This window comes from Amblyomma maculatum, chromosome 6, assembly GCF_055883805.1.
Source record: "Amblyomma maculatum isolate TAMU_Amacu chromosome 6, ASM5588380v1, whole genome shotgun sequence".
Classification (NCBI taxonomy): domain Eukaryota; kingdom Metazoa; phylum Arthropoda; class Arachnida; order Ixodida; family Ixodidae; genus Amblyomma; species Amblyomma maculatum.
The window spans coordinates 153068001-153081276 of record NC_139349.1 but is presented as its reverse complement, the minus strand read 5'-3'; the positions used below and the strand labels follow the sequence as shown (position 1 = coordinate 153081276).

The 13276-nt window shown below is 46.3% G+C and overlaps 1 protein-coding gene across 1 annotated transcript in view; it reads left to right on the top strand.

Annotated features, from left to right (window-relative positions):
- The window catches only part of LOC146187085 (cytochrome P450 3A24-like), a 40017-nt gene that overhangs the window by 2799 nt on the left and 23942 nt on the right, over nucleotides 1-13276 (top strand). The window contains exons 3-5 of the mRNA XM_084605757.1: nucleotides 2749-2801; nucleotides 3776-3872; nucleotides 5459-5575. Coding sequence (XP_084461883.1) covers nucleotides 2749-2801; nucleotides 3776-3872; nucleotides 5459-5575 — 267 coding nt within the window. The remainder of the gene's footprint in view (nucleotides 1-2748; nucleotides 2802-3775; nucleotides 3873-5458; nucleotides 5576-13276) is intronic.

Here is a 13276-nt window from a genome sequence, read left to right as displayed (position 1 = left end):
TATTTTTTGCGTTATCGGGAAGATATCGAAGAGCGGAGTAAGTGATTTCATCTTCACCGGGAGGCGACCGAGTGGCGTCAGCAAGTCCAGCTTCAAGAGCTTGCGCAGTGTAAAGGGGGCATCGAGGCCATTGCTTGCATCGCCTGTGTATTCAGGGTAAAAGGGGGACAAAGGGGGTGGGAGATAAAGATCTGCAAGGGTTGCGAAAACCTCATTGGGAGATTTTGTGCCTAGCGCTTTAGCAAGCGCCAGGGCAAGGGCAGCGGTCGCACAAAGGAGGGTTCGAAAAAGACTCCAGGTTGATTTTTTATGGAGCGCCATGACAAGATTGTTGCATAGGGTATTTCATCGAGAACCTTCAATCTTCCCGATAACGCAAAAGAGCACCTTCTCAATCTCTATAACACCGCCTGGGAAGTAGGCTCTCTGCCATATTTCTGGACTTCCTCATTTATTTCTTTCATTCCTAAACCTGGTAAGCCTCCAGCCCTTTCTAATCTCCGGCCCATTCATCTGACCTCCTGTGTCGGCAAGACGATGGAAATAATGGCGCTCACTAGGCTTATCGAGGTTTAGAACTTGCTCCCTCGCACCTGATTGGTTTTAGTTCCCGTGTATCTCCACAGGACCTTTTCCTCATACTTCAGCTTACTTTCTTCACCTGTGGTAGCTCTCAGCTTCACGCCCTGGTCACAGTCGATGTCCGGAATGCATTCGATTACGTCTCCCATGACCATATTCTTGCCTGCCTTTCCAGCACCGACTGCGGCTCCCGCATGTGTAACTACATTCGAGCTTTTCTTTCTAATCGCGAGGCCTGTTTCCGAGCATTGAACTTCACTTCTACACCCCACCGTCTCAACCGCGGTATCCCGTAGGGTGCCGTTCTTTCACCCACGCTTTTTATTATCGCCATGTCTCCTCTCGCGGTTAAGTTATTGTCTATTCCCGATCTTCAGCACTTTTTTTACGCCGATGAAATCACACTGTGGTGCTCGCGCGGATCTCCTGGTCACGTTCAAGACACCATTCAACAGAAATTGGATATCATTTCTTGCTTTCGTGACCATGCAGGCCTGTTTTCCACGCCCTAGAAGTCAGAACTCCTACTTTTGACTCACTCTGCTTATCAACTAGCTCACAACTCACTGATCTCTCTTACCTTGGGTGGCTCCACAATCCCCAAAGTTTCTCAATGTCGCGTTCTTGGCATGCCTCTGCATGCCGCCCAAAATGTCCGAGCTCTCCATGCGGCTGTTGCTACCTGTCACTCTGTCACCCATTTACTCTGCCGAGTTGTGACAAGGTCCCCTGGCATGAGGGAAGCTCACGCCTGTCGACGGGCTTACACTCTGGCTCTTAACAAATTACTTTACGTTATACCATATCTTTAATTCACCCAGGGGAAGCTAGACACACTTGCAACAGCTCATTACGACCTTTATAAATCTGCTCTTTGTCTTCCCATAACCACTTCCACCGATAAGCTTTATGCTACCGGGCTTTTTCATCGTCTTCGTAGTCTCCTTTCCCTTCAACGCGACTGACAGATAGCTCGCCTCTCCGGCACTGTTCATGAACGCTAGCTTCTCAACCAGGGTAACATTTTCCCCATCCAGTCAGTCCCTCTGCCAACTTCTTCCCCTCCGGAGGCCACTAACCTCCGTATACTTTCTCTTCCAGCCATTATGTCGCCGGTCCTGCATGCTGGCCGCCGACAGGCTGCTGCCTCTCATCATAGTCCGCCCTTCAATATCCGTGGAGTCGCTTACACGGATGCCTCTTATGTGGCTCCTCGCGGGTCCGGAAGCCAGGTCCGCTTTCATCCTTGTCTATCTACCCCGTGTCACACACTCTAGCGGTCTCTTTCTTCACCCTCCGGATATTACCTCGCTTGAGGTCCTCTCCATCATTAATGCCATTCAAAGTTTCCATTCTCTCCCACCTGTGCCTCAGTATATTATATACACTGACTCTCAGAGTGCTATCCGTGCCATTCAATCTAAAAGACTAACACATCATCTGTCCACGGAGCTCGAGGCTGCACTTGTTGCGCTGCAGCCCTGTCCCGTCTTCCTCCGATGGATCCCTGGACACTCCGGGATTGACGGCAATGAGGTCGCCCGTGAAACGCGTAACCGGGCACCGTTCATCCCCTGGCCAAGATCCTTGGAGGGCGTGTCGAGACTGTCTTTTCGCGCCACCGTCAGCGAATATTACAATGCTGCTCGCTTAGACCGCAAGCTCCGACCCTCATCCTAATTTCTCTGTTCGGGAGGTTCATGTCCTTCGGCAGATACAGCTGAATACACTCATAACCCATGCACCAGCTATATCTCTACAAATTCTGCCGTGATTCATCATGCCCCAACTGCCCTTTCCCTTATGCCAACCTTTCACACTGCCTATTTTCATGTCCGGTTGCATTGCAATCGGGATTCTTTCCCAACTCCTCCCATACTACCTGGACCTGGGTGGGCTGGCTTGGTGCTGAGGGTGAAGAACAGCGCCTGCTCGCCCAGCAGGCTATTGATGTATTAGGCACCTAAGTGTTGTGCCTCAATAAAGTCTTCTACTACTACTACTATTTATTTTTCTAGTCGCTTCTTGCATTTTTTACTGACAAACTGGACAATTGTAAATTTTTTCGCTTAAAACAGCCCAGGTAATTCTTGATGGTCGTTTATTTTAATGCATTATTCAGACGCCACTCAATACTCATACATTGTAAACGCATTAATTTTTCAGCCAGTATGTCTCAGCGACCAAGCAAGGTATCGAAAGATGGGACGGCTTTTCGGGTAAGGTTTGTCCAAATGTAAGACCTCTATCCTAAACTCCGGTGAATATAAAGAGGCAATATCACGTTTTAGTCAAGTAATCAATTATCAGTTACTAAATTGGCTACCTAGGCGTAAACTTTGATGTAGAAACAGAAATTGTCATGTGCTTTGTGGAGCTGACAACCAGAGCTCGTATTGTTCCGTTAATTTCACGTGCTACTTACTAGGCACAAACAGGTGTGTGTTTAAGTCTAATTTAACGTTTCCTCCTCAAGCGGAATCGCATCTTTTTGTTGCGAGTTTCAGTCTTAAGCGCGTAAAGACATCGAAAGTTTAGTACGTGTTTGTTTTACAGTTATGTGTAAAACATAAGTAAAAACATGTATCACCACGTCAAATTTGCCTAGGTTCAGTAAATAATCTAAAACACAAAGTTTTAAAACGGTAGTTTGCACTTCTAGTTTGTGTAAAATTTTTGCTTCTTTGAGCAATTCGAAGATTTGTGAACAATCAAGAAGTGCATGTTCAGTTGTATGAGATACCTTGAGGCATGCAAAAACTGCAGCTTAATAGCACTACTCCCAGTCGCTGTCATTCCGGCTACTGAAGCAGCACAGTCTAGGAGGTTTCGTGAATTAAAACTACAAAGCAACGAATATATTGCACTATTTTGGCCTTGTGATGTACTACCGTGTGACGTCGGAACTTTCGTTCGCCAACAGGAAAGCGAAACTTCAACTCTAGGGCAGAAGAAAATGTTAATAATTAATTAAATTATTCATTGAGGATAGGCTTCATTCCACAGCGTAAACTTATATTCTCAGAAGCGTAATTCTAAAGCGAAAATGCGGAAGAAAATTCTAATATCGCTTTATGGACCGATTTTACTGAGTGAAGAATGGTGGCTCCACTATGGATTTCGCGTTGCACTGTCGCATTTTTTACATTCTATTAAGAGTTGTGGGAGCGGTGAGATGACTTTTTTTCTTTAGCATCTACGAAGGAGGCAAACCTTGCCTTGTTGTAGCCGAGCCCGATTTGGTGAAGCATGTCCTGGTCAAGGATTTCCAGCTTTTGCCAAACAGGACGGTAGGTGAAGTCTCATGTTCGTTATGAGCATTTATGACGCTAGGTTTTTCGCCTTCCAGCTGGCAATATCTTCTATATACTGTCATAAAGATAGTAGCTCTCTTTATCAAGGGCTAAATAGTGGCAGCGGACACAGGTGGCCAATTAAGAAAAAAAAAGTATTGATTTTCTTTGGGAGGAAATATAATATCAAACACAGGGTTACAGGCACAGGTAAAGCTATATAAATAATTGCATGCTTTATCTATGTCTTAAGGAAATGGCGCCATGTCTCGGAACAGAAACACATTACCATAAAAAATATCTGGGAATTTCCAGATGCGCTGAGTGCGAATGAAGCGAGATATTAAATCGAAGAAGACAAAAGCACGAAAACGCTTCTGGTCATGTATTCCTCAGTTTCGATGGCCATTTATTTTTGCCTTTAAAGTTACAATTTCAAACTAGACAAACCCTCCACAGAAGTTAGAATTACTATGCTTGTGGATAAATATAAAAACGTGTGAGATTTCATTTTCGGGGGAAAATACTTTTTAAAACCATTTGTTCATTCCTATGTATGCTGCCCAACACATTAAAAGTGCTCACGAGGAGGACAAAACAGAATTTTTTACTGTTGCGTTTAATACAAAATGCGAAAGAAAGTGCACAAAGTAATTGTTTATTTTCCTACTGCGTTCATCGTTAATGTCACGACGGATGCGCTGGTGCGGTTGATGAAGAGGCAAAGACAAAATATCACTTTTCTCTCAAATCGTTGTGCAAGGTCTCGCCTGTTAGACCACTGATTGCTATAGATCAGGTGGCTTATACTCATATTGCTATGCAGGGCGCACTGAGAAAATGCCGTCTCTTGCATGCCAGAAGCGGGAAAAGCGAAAAAAAAAAAACAAAACAAACTAAAACTAATATTCAATGAAGAAATCACAAAAACACAACAGAGAAAAATTAATTAAATAAAGATCAACCAAACGTCTCGCTCTTAGGCCGCACCCTACCCTTCTTTATGAAAAGCCTGCTTGATTCTGCCTAAACACCCGTCAAGCTCCACAAGCTTCTGAAAGGGTGCAACAGGCAATAAATGCCGAAGTCGCATATCCTCAGAAGAAACAAACAGACATGTAGATCGGGAGATGAAAGATAGGGCAGGTAGTCTAGCGTCTGGCGCTTTGCTCGTGAAGGCAGCTGAAGCCTTTCCGAACTTCATGCAGGGCCAATGCCTCTCTTCATTTCCACCGAGGTACGGGAATAATATAGTGTCCATCCTTTATTTCCGCAAAGAATTTGTACCGTCTTAGCTTGAAATTAAGCCGCCAGGTAAATTCGACTCGCAAAGCTTCCATATGGTTTCGGAATAAAGGCTGAAAGTTTTGGAACCCGCCGGCAGCGTGTTCTTTATACCACTGCTATACAGGTAAGATACACGTGACATGTGTATAAGACGTTTTCATGATTAACTGGTTTTATTATACCATAATAGGCATGGCGAATTCACCTACTCGTCCTCGAAGGATTACTTGCGTTCCCGAGCGATCACCACAGCGGTCCTTGTCTTTTGTATTGTCCCTGCTTATCTTTGATTTCAGCTGACGTCTACTGGCGACGAAATATTTGACAACATGATGGCCTTGGCGCCCATAGAAAGTTGGAGAAGAATCCGTCCTGCTGTAAGCCCTGCGTTTTCGACGGGAAAGTTGAGAAAGGTATAATTTTTGGTATGTGTTGTGCAACGCAAACTTTCCAAAATTATACTGTTTTGTATAACTGTATAACTGGTGTGCCCAAAAGTTGTTTTTCACTAGTCATTGCATAGTGCGCATCTCTTTAACGGCGTTTTTTAAGGTTAGAACGATATTTTCTGTCAGAAGAATGATGAGTAGTACCAGTAAATAAAAAGTAACTACTGTTTAAATATACGAATAAAATGTGATGGTGTACCTCGCTGACAAAAACAAAACGTATATCATTTATAGATAGCGAGAAAAAGCAAGTAGAATAATTGCATGTAGTATTTGAATGTTACTACCCATGACTTTTGGCGCGAATATTTTCTAGCGAGGACGCCATTCTCAAGAGGAGGCTAATCGACTTTAGAAACATCTGAGGGGATGAATTAGACTTGTCTTTCAGAGTTTGGCTGAGGCGCTATGACTCGATGACGGAATATTGCCGCTGTACGGAATCGCTGCTTTTGTAGCGAGAGCTACATTGGCCACAGTCTCGCCATTTCGCCTTGCGTGACTGGTGCCTGTCCGTGCTTGTCCGAAGAGGGAAGAAAGAAGAACAAGTTAGTTGCCATGCTGAAAATAGTATTCAAAGACTTTGCCTCGGACCTATTGCGGATTCTTAATTGGTCTTTGCAAAAAAACTTGGATTTCAAAGCTTGGAAAACACCGAAAATAATTTTACTACTGAAACACCAGGAGACAACATTTGGCCAATTGCTATCACTTCAAATTTAGTTAAACTTATAGAACGGATAGTCTACTCTCGTCTCACGGATCACGTTCTATCCTTTCAAGGCTTCAGCGAGGCTCAGATTGGATTCCGACAGGATTGCTCGATTTGGAACGCACACGTAGACTTGGAGAGTCGCATTAGCGTTGTCATATGAGGCAAAAAGAGGTTTCAGCTCTCGTTACTTTAGATATTGCCAAGGCATACGACAGCGTAGAATACAGCCTTTTGCTTCATTAACTAGCTGGTCTACATCCTCCGTTATACATCTTTGCGTGGATTAGGGAATTTTTAAAGGACACATCATTCTTCTGCACAGAGGATGCATGAAATTCCAACACTTACACCAAGTCAAGAGATGTATACTAAGGAGCAGTCCTCTCGCCATTATTGTTCAATATACTAACGCGTGATACTCCTGTTCACCTGGCCGTCAAAGTTTATGTGTATGCAGACGGTATTGTTTCTTTTTTGCTTCTGCCACGAACATTCACAACCTATATCATTTGTTGCAAGATTATCTAAATGCTCTGGAAGTCTGGCTGGACAGGCTAAGGATAACTGTAAATGTTAACACATGTGCCGTCCTAGTATTCCCACAAACAACCCCCGTTACATTTCCTTGTCTTATCATTCTGTCCTGATCCCGCAGGTTGATTCTATTAAATATTTGGCTGTATTGTACGACCCACAGTTAGACTGGAGACCTAAAATTAGAAGCCTTGTGCTTAAAGGTGAACATGCCCTTGGCCGGTTGATAAGAATCCGCAATAAGAAATATGGTATGCCTCGGGACACTCTGCTCTTGCTTTATAAGATCTACGTACTACCAATACTTGAACTCGGATCCATTCTCTTTTCTGGGTGCCCAAGGTACAAGCTTAAAACCCTGGTTGTTTTGGAACGACGAGCTATGCGCATTTGTTTAGGTCTGCCCAAATCAGTGGCCAATGCTTTGCTATACTTAGAAGCTCGGATACCTAATCTGAATTCGCGGTTTCAGCCTCTCACTGTGCGAACATATTTAAGGTCTGTGGAGCCAGTCCCTGGAGTGGCTAACCCTATAATTATTTCGATCCCATCATACTTCTTTGATAATATTTGGCCTAGATATAAGCTCCCTCAGGTTGTGCTTACTCCCTGCTGTCGAAACTTTCCGTACCAATAACTTCTTTTGTACAAGTTAACCACCGGCGGCATGATACTAAAATCTCATTTGATGACACCCTCCCAGAGAATGCTAAGCATTTGTCTGCCAATGTATTAAATGCCTTTATAGACGATTACCTAAACAATATTTCGAGCCGTATTGCCATTTTTACAGATTCCTCTCAGCAGGATGAAAAACAGCTATTTGCATATAATCCCAGGCTCCTGACTGAAGTTATTCATTTCGGGTCCCAGACTATACGGCAATATATGCCGCTGAGTTTCTGGCCATTGCGTTGGCCTTGACTAAGATGCCTAGTATTATTTCTAAGTTTATTTTTTTTTCTGACAGCCTATCCGTGCTGTCATCACTCGAAAATTTGAGGGACACTCTGCTTTGTCGTTCCCTTTATTTTTTATTCCTCCTCACATTTCAGATTTGCGTTTGCAATGGGTCCCTGGCCCCTGTGATATTACATATAATGAAAGGGCAGATTTTTAATCAAAATCTGCTCTTAGTGGACCTCTTGCTCCATGCATACCTAATACCGTTTACTTAACTTTAGCATGATTTCAAAATTTCCAACGTCTCCATCACCTCAGTAATGAGCCTCTCTTTTCTGCACCAGATTACCAACACCACAGATGGCATTGGCGTGGCCGCATGTATGTTTCAAGGCTATGTGAAATGTCTATGACTCTCTTGCGCTGCCGATTACCGAAACTAAATCTGTATTTATGTTGTTCGGGGCTATCCGCTACTAACCTCTCTGAGTCTTGCAAAGAAATTGAATCCATAGATTATGTTTTTTTCTCTTCTGCCGGAGGTCCGCATCTCTCCGCAAAATTTACTTATCGACTCCCCTTTCGAGACATTTCGTGATAGGATACCATGCGCTCGCGAGCATCTCCCCAGGCAGTGGCAGTCCCTGCTCAGCTGACGTATTCTCGTGCAAAAGAGTGACCTGCTTCGTTCCCTGGGTGACCCGTGTGAGCGGGCACCCATATTAATTGAGTAGGGTGTTCTACCGTGATCAACGAACCATCTACCCTCCTCCTCATAAATCTATGACTAAGCTACAAAAGGTGACGTGGCGCCAGCTTCAGTCCCGTACATTCCCATTCCCTGCTTTCTTAACTTTGATCCATCCATGACTGTTCTCGCCGCGGTGCACCCCGTGTGGGGCACCTAAAGCTGATTTTGGACACATTATGATCAAATGCTCGGAATTCCACCCTCCAGCCATTTGGCAACTCTCCGACCTCGAGCGATGGGAGGCTGCGGTGTCCAGCTCTGACCCGGCCGTTCAAAAGCGGCTGATGGACTGGGCTTTGGGTGTCGCTGGGAAGCACCAGCTTCCGGCCACAACACGCAGCCAAGAGCCGACCTGTCATTAGCATGTAATCACTTAAGGCTCCCAAATATAAAGTTTTTCACCACCACCACCTTTCGAGATTAGGCCTTCCACTAACCATTCCAGTTCTCCTCTCCTTCGGGGAAGCGTTAATGGATATATGCCTTAGAACTAGCGTGCGATTCTATTCATGATTTCATAATTTCAACAGGAAGATTCTTATGCTAGGTATGAATTCATTACTTTTCCTTTTTATCTTTTTTTTTTTTCAAATTCTAGTTAAACATCCATATTTATCTGAATACTCCAGTCCTTGAACATATATATTTACAATCTACAATGCACCCTGGCCAATCCCCAGCCGTGGGTATGTGCCATTTTGTCGGAGGTCATCATCATCATCATCAGCTGACATGGCCGAACACTAACTGGACGTAGGGCTTCCTGATTTTTCGTTTGGCAGGAGCCACCAACCCGGGCTTCTCCTTTCATATGGGAGGGTGGCATCACAATCAGTCTGCCAAAACCCCTGCATTCACGTTATCCCTATGCCACGCAGGCGCGTTCATATGGCTCGGTTAAAGCGGGGTTTTATATTGTCAGGCATGCGCACAGAAAAGGACAAGGAAGTGTGAAAAAGAGGCTCTCCAGAATAGAGGTTGAGGAAGAGGAAGCTCGCTATCGGTTGGCTAGCGCACCAGGCTAAGGTGAAGAAGTGCTCTCTAAATAAACCCTAACAGTTTGGTGGCAGGGGCTGCAACGATCACCACGGATTCTCTACCTCGTTCGAGCCGACGACTCGCTAGACTCCCCTTTTTGACTGTGACAATGACCCAAGACGGCGAGGCACGGTGGCCAGACCCAGCAGCACCCGCTTGGCAGCATTACCTTGAGCCGCGGACCTTTTCTGGCAAGGCTGGCGAAGATGTGAATGAGTGGCTCACCAATTACCAGCGGGTGAGCAAGTACAATCGTTGGGATGCCACAGTCAAGCTGGCTAATGTTGTTTTCTTCTTAGACTCCACAGAACTGACATGGTTTGAGAACCATGAAGCATCTTTAACTACCTGGGACCACTTCGAAGAGGAGATTCGCAGTTGTTTTGGGGATACCACGGCAAGACGAAAATGCGCTGAGCAGACTTTACATCAGCGTGCGCAAGAAGCCCGGGGAAGCGTGCACGACGTACAATGAAGATGTCCTAAAGCTTTGCAAAGCGGTGAATCCCCGCATGTCTGAGGAAGACAGGGTTGATCCCCTCTTAAAGGGCATCGCGGTGGACGTATATAACTTTTTAATTACAAAAGAAAACTTAGATTCTCCTACGGCCGTGATCAAGCACTGTCGTGCGTTCGAAACTTTGAAGCTGCGTCGCATAACCCCGAAATTCGACCGTCTGCCTAACGTGACCACTGTTGCAAGCGTGAATTCTCACGAGCTTTCACATGAGCCTCCGCATTTGGCCGACATGACTCGCCAAATTGTCCCTGATGAGCTCTCCCGCCATCAAGATGTTGTGAGCCGCAATGCAGTCTCCAGTGACAGCTGTTCCCTGCAGGCAGCTCCAATCCAGCGCTTCACTTCTTGGGGTACTACCGCTCACACTCATCCTGTCCGTGGACCGCGGAACAACTCATACAGCCCTGCTCTACTCCCTCGTTCCAACCACAGCGCGTCATTGCCCCCACCAGCGGCCGGACTTTGCTGATCGCTTCGATCCTGCTTCCGAGGACTGTTATTTGGACCGTGCTCGTGAACCATTAGTATGTTATCGCTGTATCCAGATTCTGCCGCCGACGGAACCAGGTTCCACGTTACCAGCGCCAATGGTCGAACCGTCGATATAACGTGAGTCCAGAAGTCCGTGACCATACCTTTCTACCCTCTTCGGGCTCCTAACGCTGTGCACCACCATGAAATTACAATCCAGCTTCTGACCGCAGCCTGACTCCCCCTGCTAGCCGCTCCCGACGTTCGCCATCTCTCCACCGCCTCCTTGTCGCCACCGGGAAACTAGCGTGTGTGGCCCATGGAGGTGCGGTCGCCAGGTCATCGATGCTGCCAATTCCTCTACCTGTCGTTATGCTAAAGAACCGCCTGGAAGTGTTAGTGGATGGTGTTTGTGTTATTGCCTTAGTGGATACGAGTGCTGCAGTTTCCGTGATGAGCTTAGATTTTAAGAGTCGCCTCTCGCCTCGGCCATAAAATTATGTTTGGTTGGAACAGAAGTGTCATATTTCGTGGCGTAGGTGAATCGTTGATTCAACTTGGTGTTTGTTATGTAAATGTAACGATTGCTGGTCACGTGTTTAGAACTTAAGTTACGGTGCTTCCTCGCTCTACTCATGACGTTATTCTAGGTGTTGACTTTTTACAGCAGTGTGGCGCAACTCTCGACGTTAACAGTGGTAGGATATCAATGAGCCCTAGCCTTCGATCGGCCCTCATAAAAGAATCGCCGTCGACACCCCGATCATTTTCTGTCTTGGAAGATACCGTCGTTCCGGCGATGTCCGCCATCTTCGTCCCAGTTGTATCCTCGGGAGCGGTTCCCAATACCTTCGACGCTCTCGTGGAACGCGCTTCTCTTGCTGGCGCGAAAAAGAATGTGTTGGTGCCCCGCAGTGCTGTTCGAGTGAACGGGGACCGTGAAATGGTTTGGACTGTCAACCATTCCAACGAACCTGCCATATTGCCCCGTGGTTTGAAATCCGCCGACTTTGAAGAAGAACGCCTTTCTGTGCACATCGCCGCGTTCAGTGACGGCGTTGGTCGTTCAACTAGACAGCCTGATCTTAGCGATTCCCAGTTGCAGTCCATGATAAACGAATCGCACCTACGAGCGACCGCCGGATCTTGATGGAAGTTCTTATGAAACATGTGAACATGTTTGACTTTGCTCAAGATCAGCGACAACCCGTTCCACCTTCCCGCACCCATCACATGATCGACACTGGGTCTGAACACCCGATTAGATAGACGCCATACCGTGTCTCACCTTCAGAACGCAAGATAATTGACGAATAGGTCGGCGATATGATGCAACGGGGAATCATCTAGCCCATGAGTCGCCCCTATGATTCTCGTGAAAACGAAAGATGGCACATGGCGATTTTGTGTCGACTATCGCCGCCTCAACACTCACAAAGAAGGATGTTTATCTGCTCCCTCGCGTTGATGATGCCATTGACTGCCTCCATTCAGCTTACTAATTTTCCTCTGTTGATTTACGGTCCGGATACTAGCAGATCCCGATGCATCCGAAAGACAGAAGACTGCTTTCGTGACTCCAGATTGATTATATGAATTTAATGTGATGCCTTTCGGGCTATGCAGCGCTCCGGCTACCTTTGAAAGATTTATGAACTCTCTTTTGCGTGGACTGAAGTGGCAAATTTGCATGTGTTACCTAGATGACGTGGTTGGTTTCTGGAGGACATTCGCCGAGCATAACAGCCGTTTAGCTGTTGTCCTTAACTGTATGGAGAAAGTCGGTCTCGTGCTGAACTCTAAGAAGGCCGTTTCGGGGAACGCCAGATCGGAGATCTGATTGACAAAGACGATTTTAGGCCCGACCCAACGAAATATTGAAGCTGTCAGCTTCGTCAAAGAGCCGAAGTCTGTGAAAGAACGCGGGAGCTTCCTGGGACTTTCCTCTTACTTCCGGCGCTTCATCTACAAGTTTGCTGACGTAGCCTACCCGCTCACATGCCTCTTGCAGAAAGATATTCCTTTCAAATGGACTCCCGATTGTGAGTCTGCATTTCGCCAGCTCAAGCTTCTTCTTACGTCTCGGCCCATACTACGTATTTCAGCCCGAAAGCTCCCACTGAACTCCACACTGACGCCAGTGGCATCGACGTAGGTGCTGTGCTCATACAACGGCATGGAGGAAATCAACACGTTGTCGCTTATGCAAGTCGTACCCTCAGCAAGTCTGAACGCAATTATACCGTGACGGAGCAAGAGAGCCTTGCCGTCGTTTTCGGCGTACAGCGGTTTCGCTCGTACCTTTATGGGCGTGCTTTTACAGTTATCACTGATCATCATTCGCTTTTTCGGCTGGTGAATCTGCGCGACCCCTGCGACCGGTTGACCCGCTGGGCTTTACGACTTCAGGAGTTCAACTTTACAGTGTCGTACAGAAGTGGTCGCTAACACACTGACGCTGACTGCCTCTCGCGGCTACCTCTCGCAACTACCGTTTGTGATGACAACTTTGACGACTATCTTGCCGCCGTTTCCGTCCAATTTCCGGATCTTGTCACATTCCAGCGAGAACAACGAAACGATCAAGACTTTGTCCACTTTTTGAAATAGTTCATGATCCCTCATCTGAAAACTCTTTCTGCATTCGCGATGGTTTGCTCTACCGGAAAAATTCGTCGCCTGGCGGTACACGCTTTCTCTTCGTCGTTCCGGCTATCCTCTACTCCTCTGTTC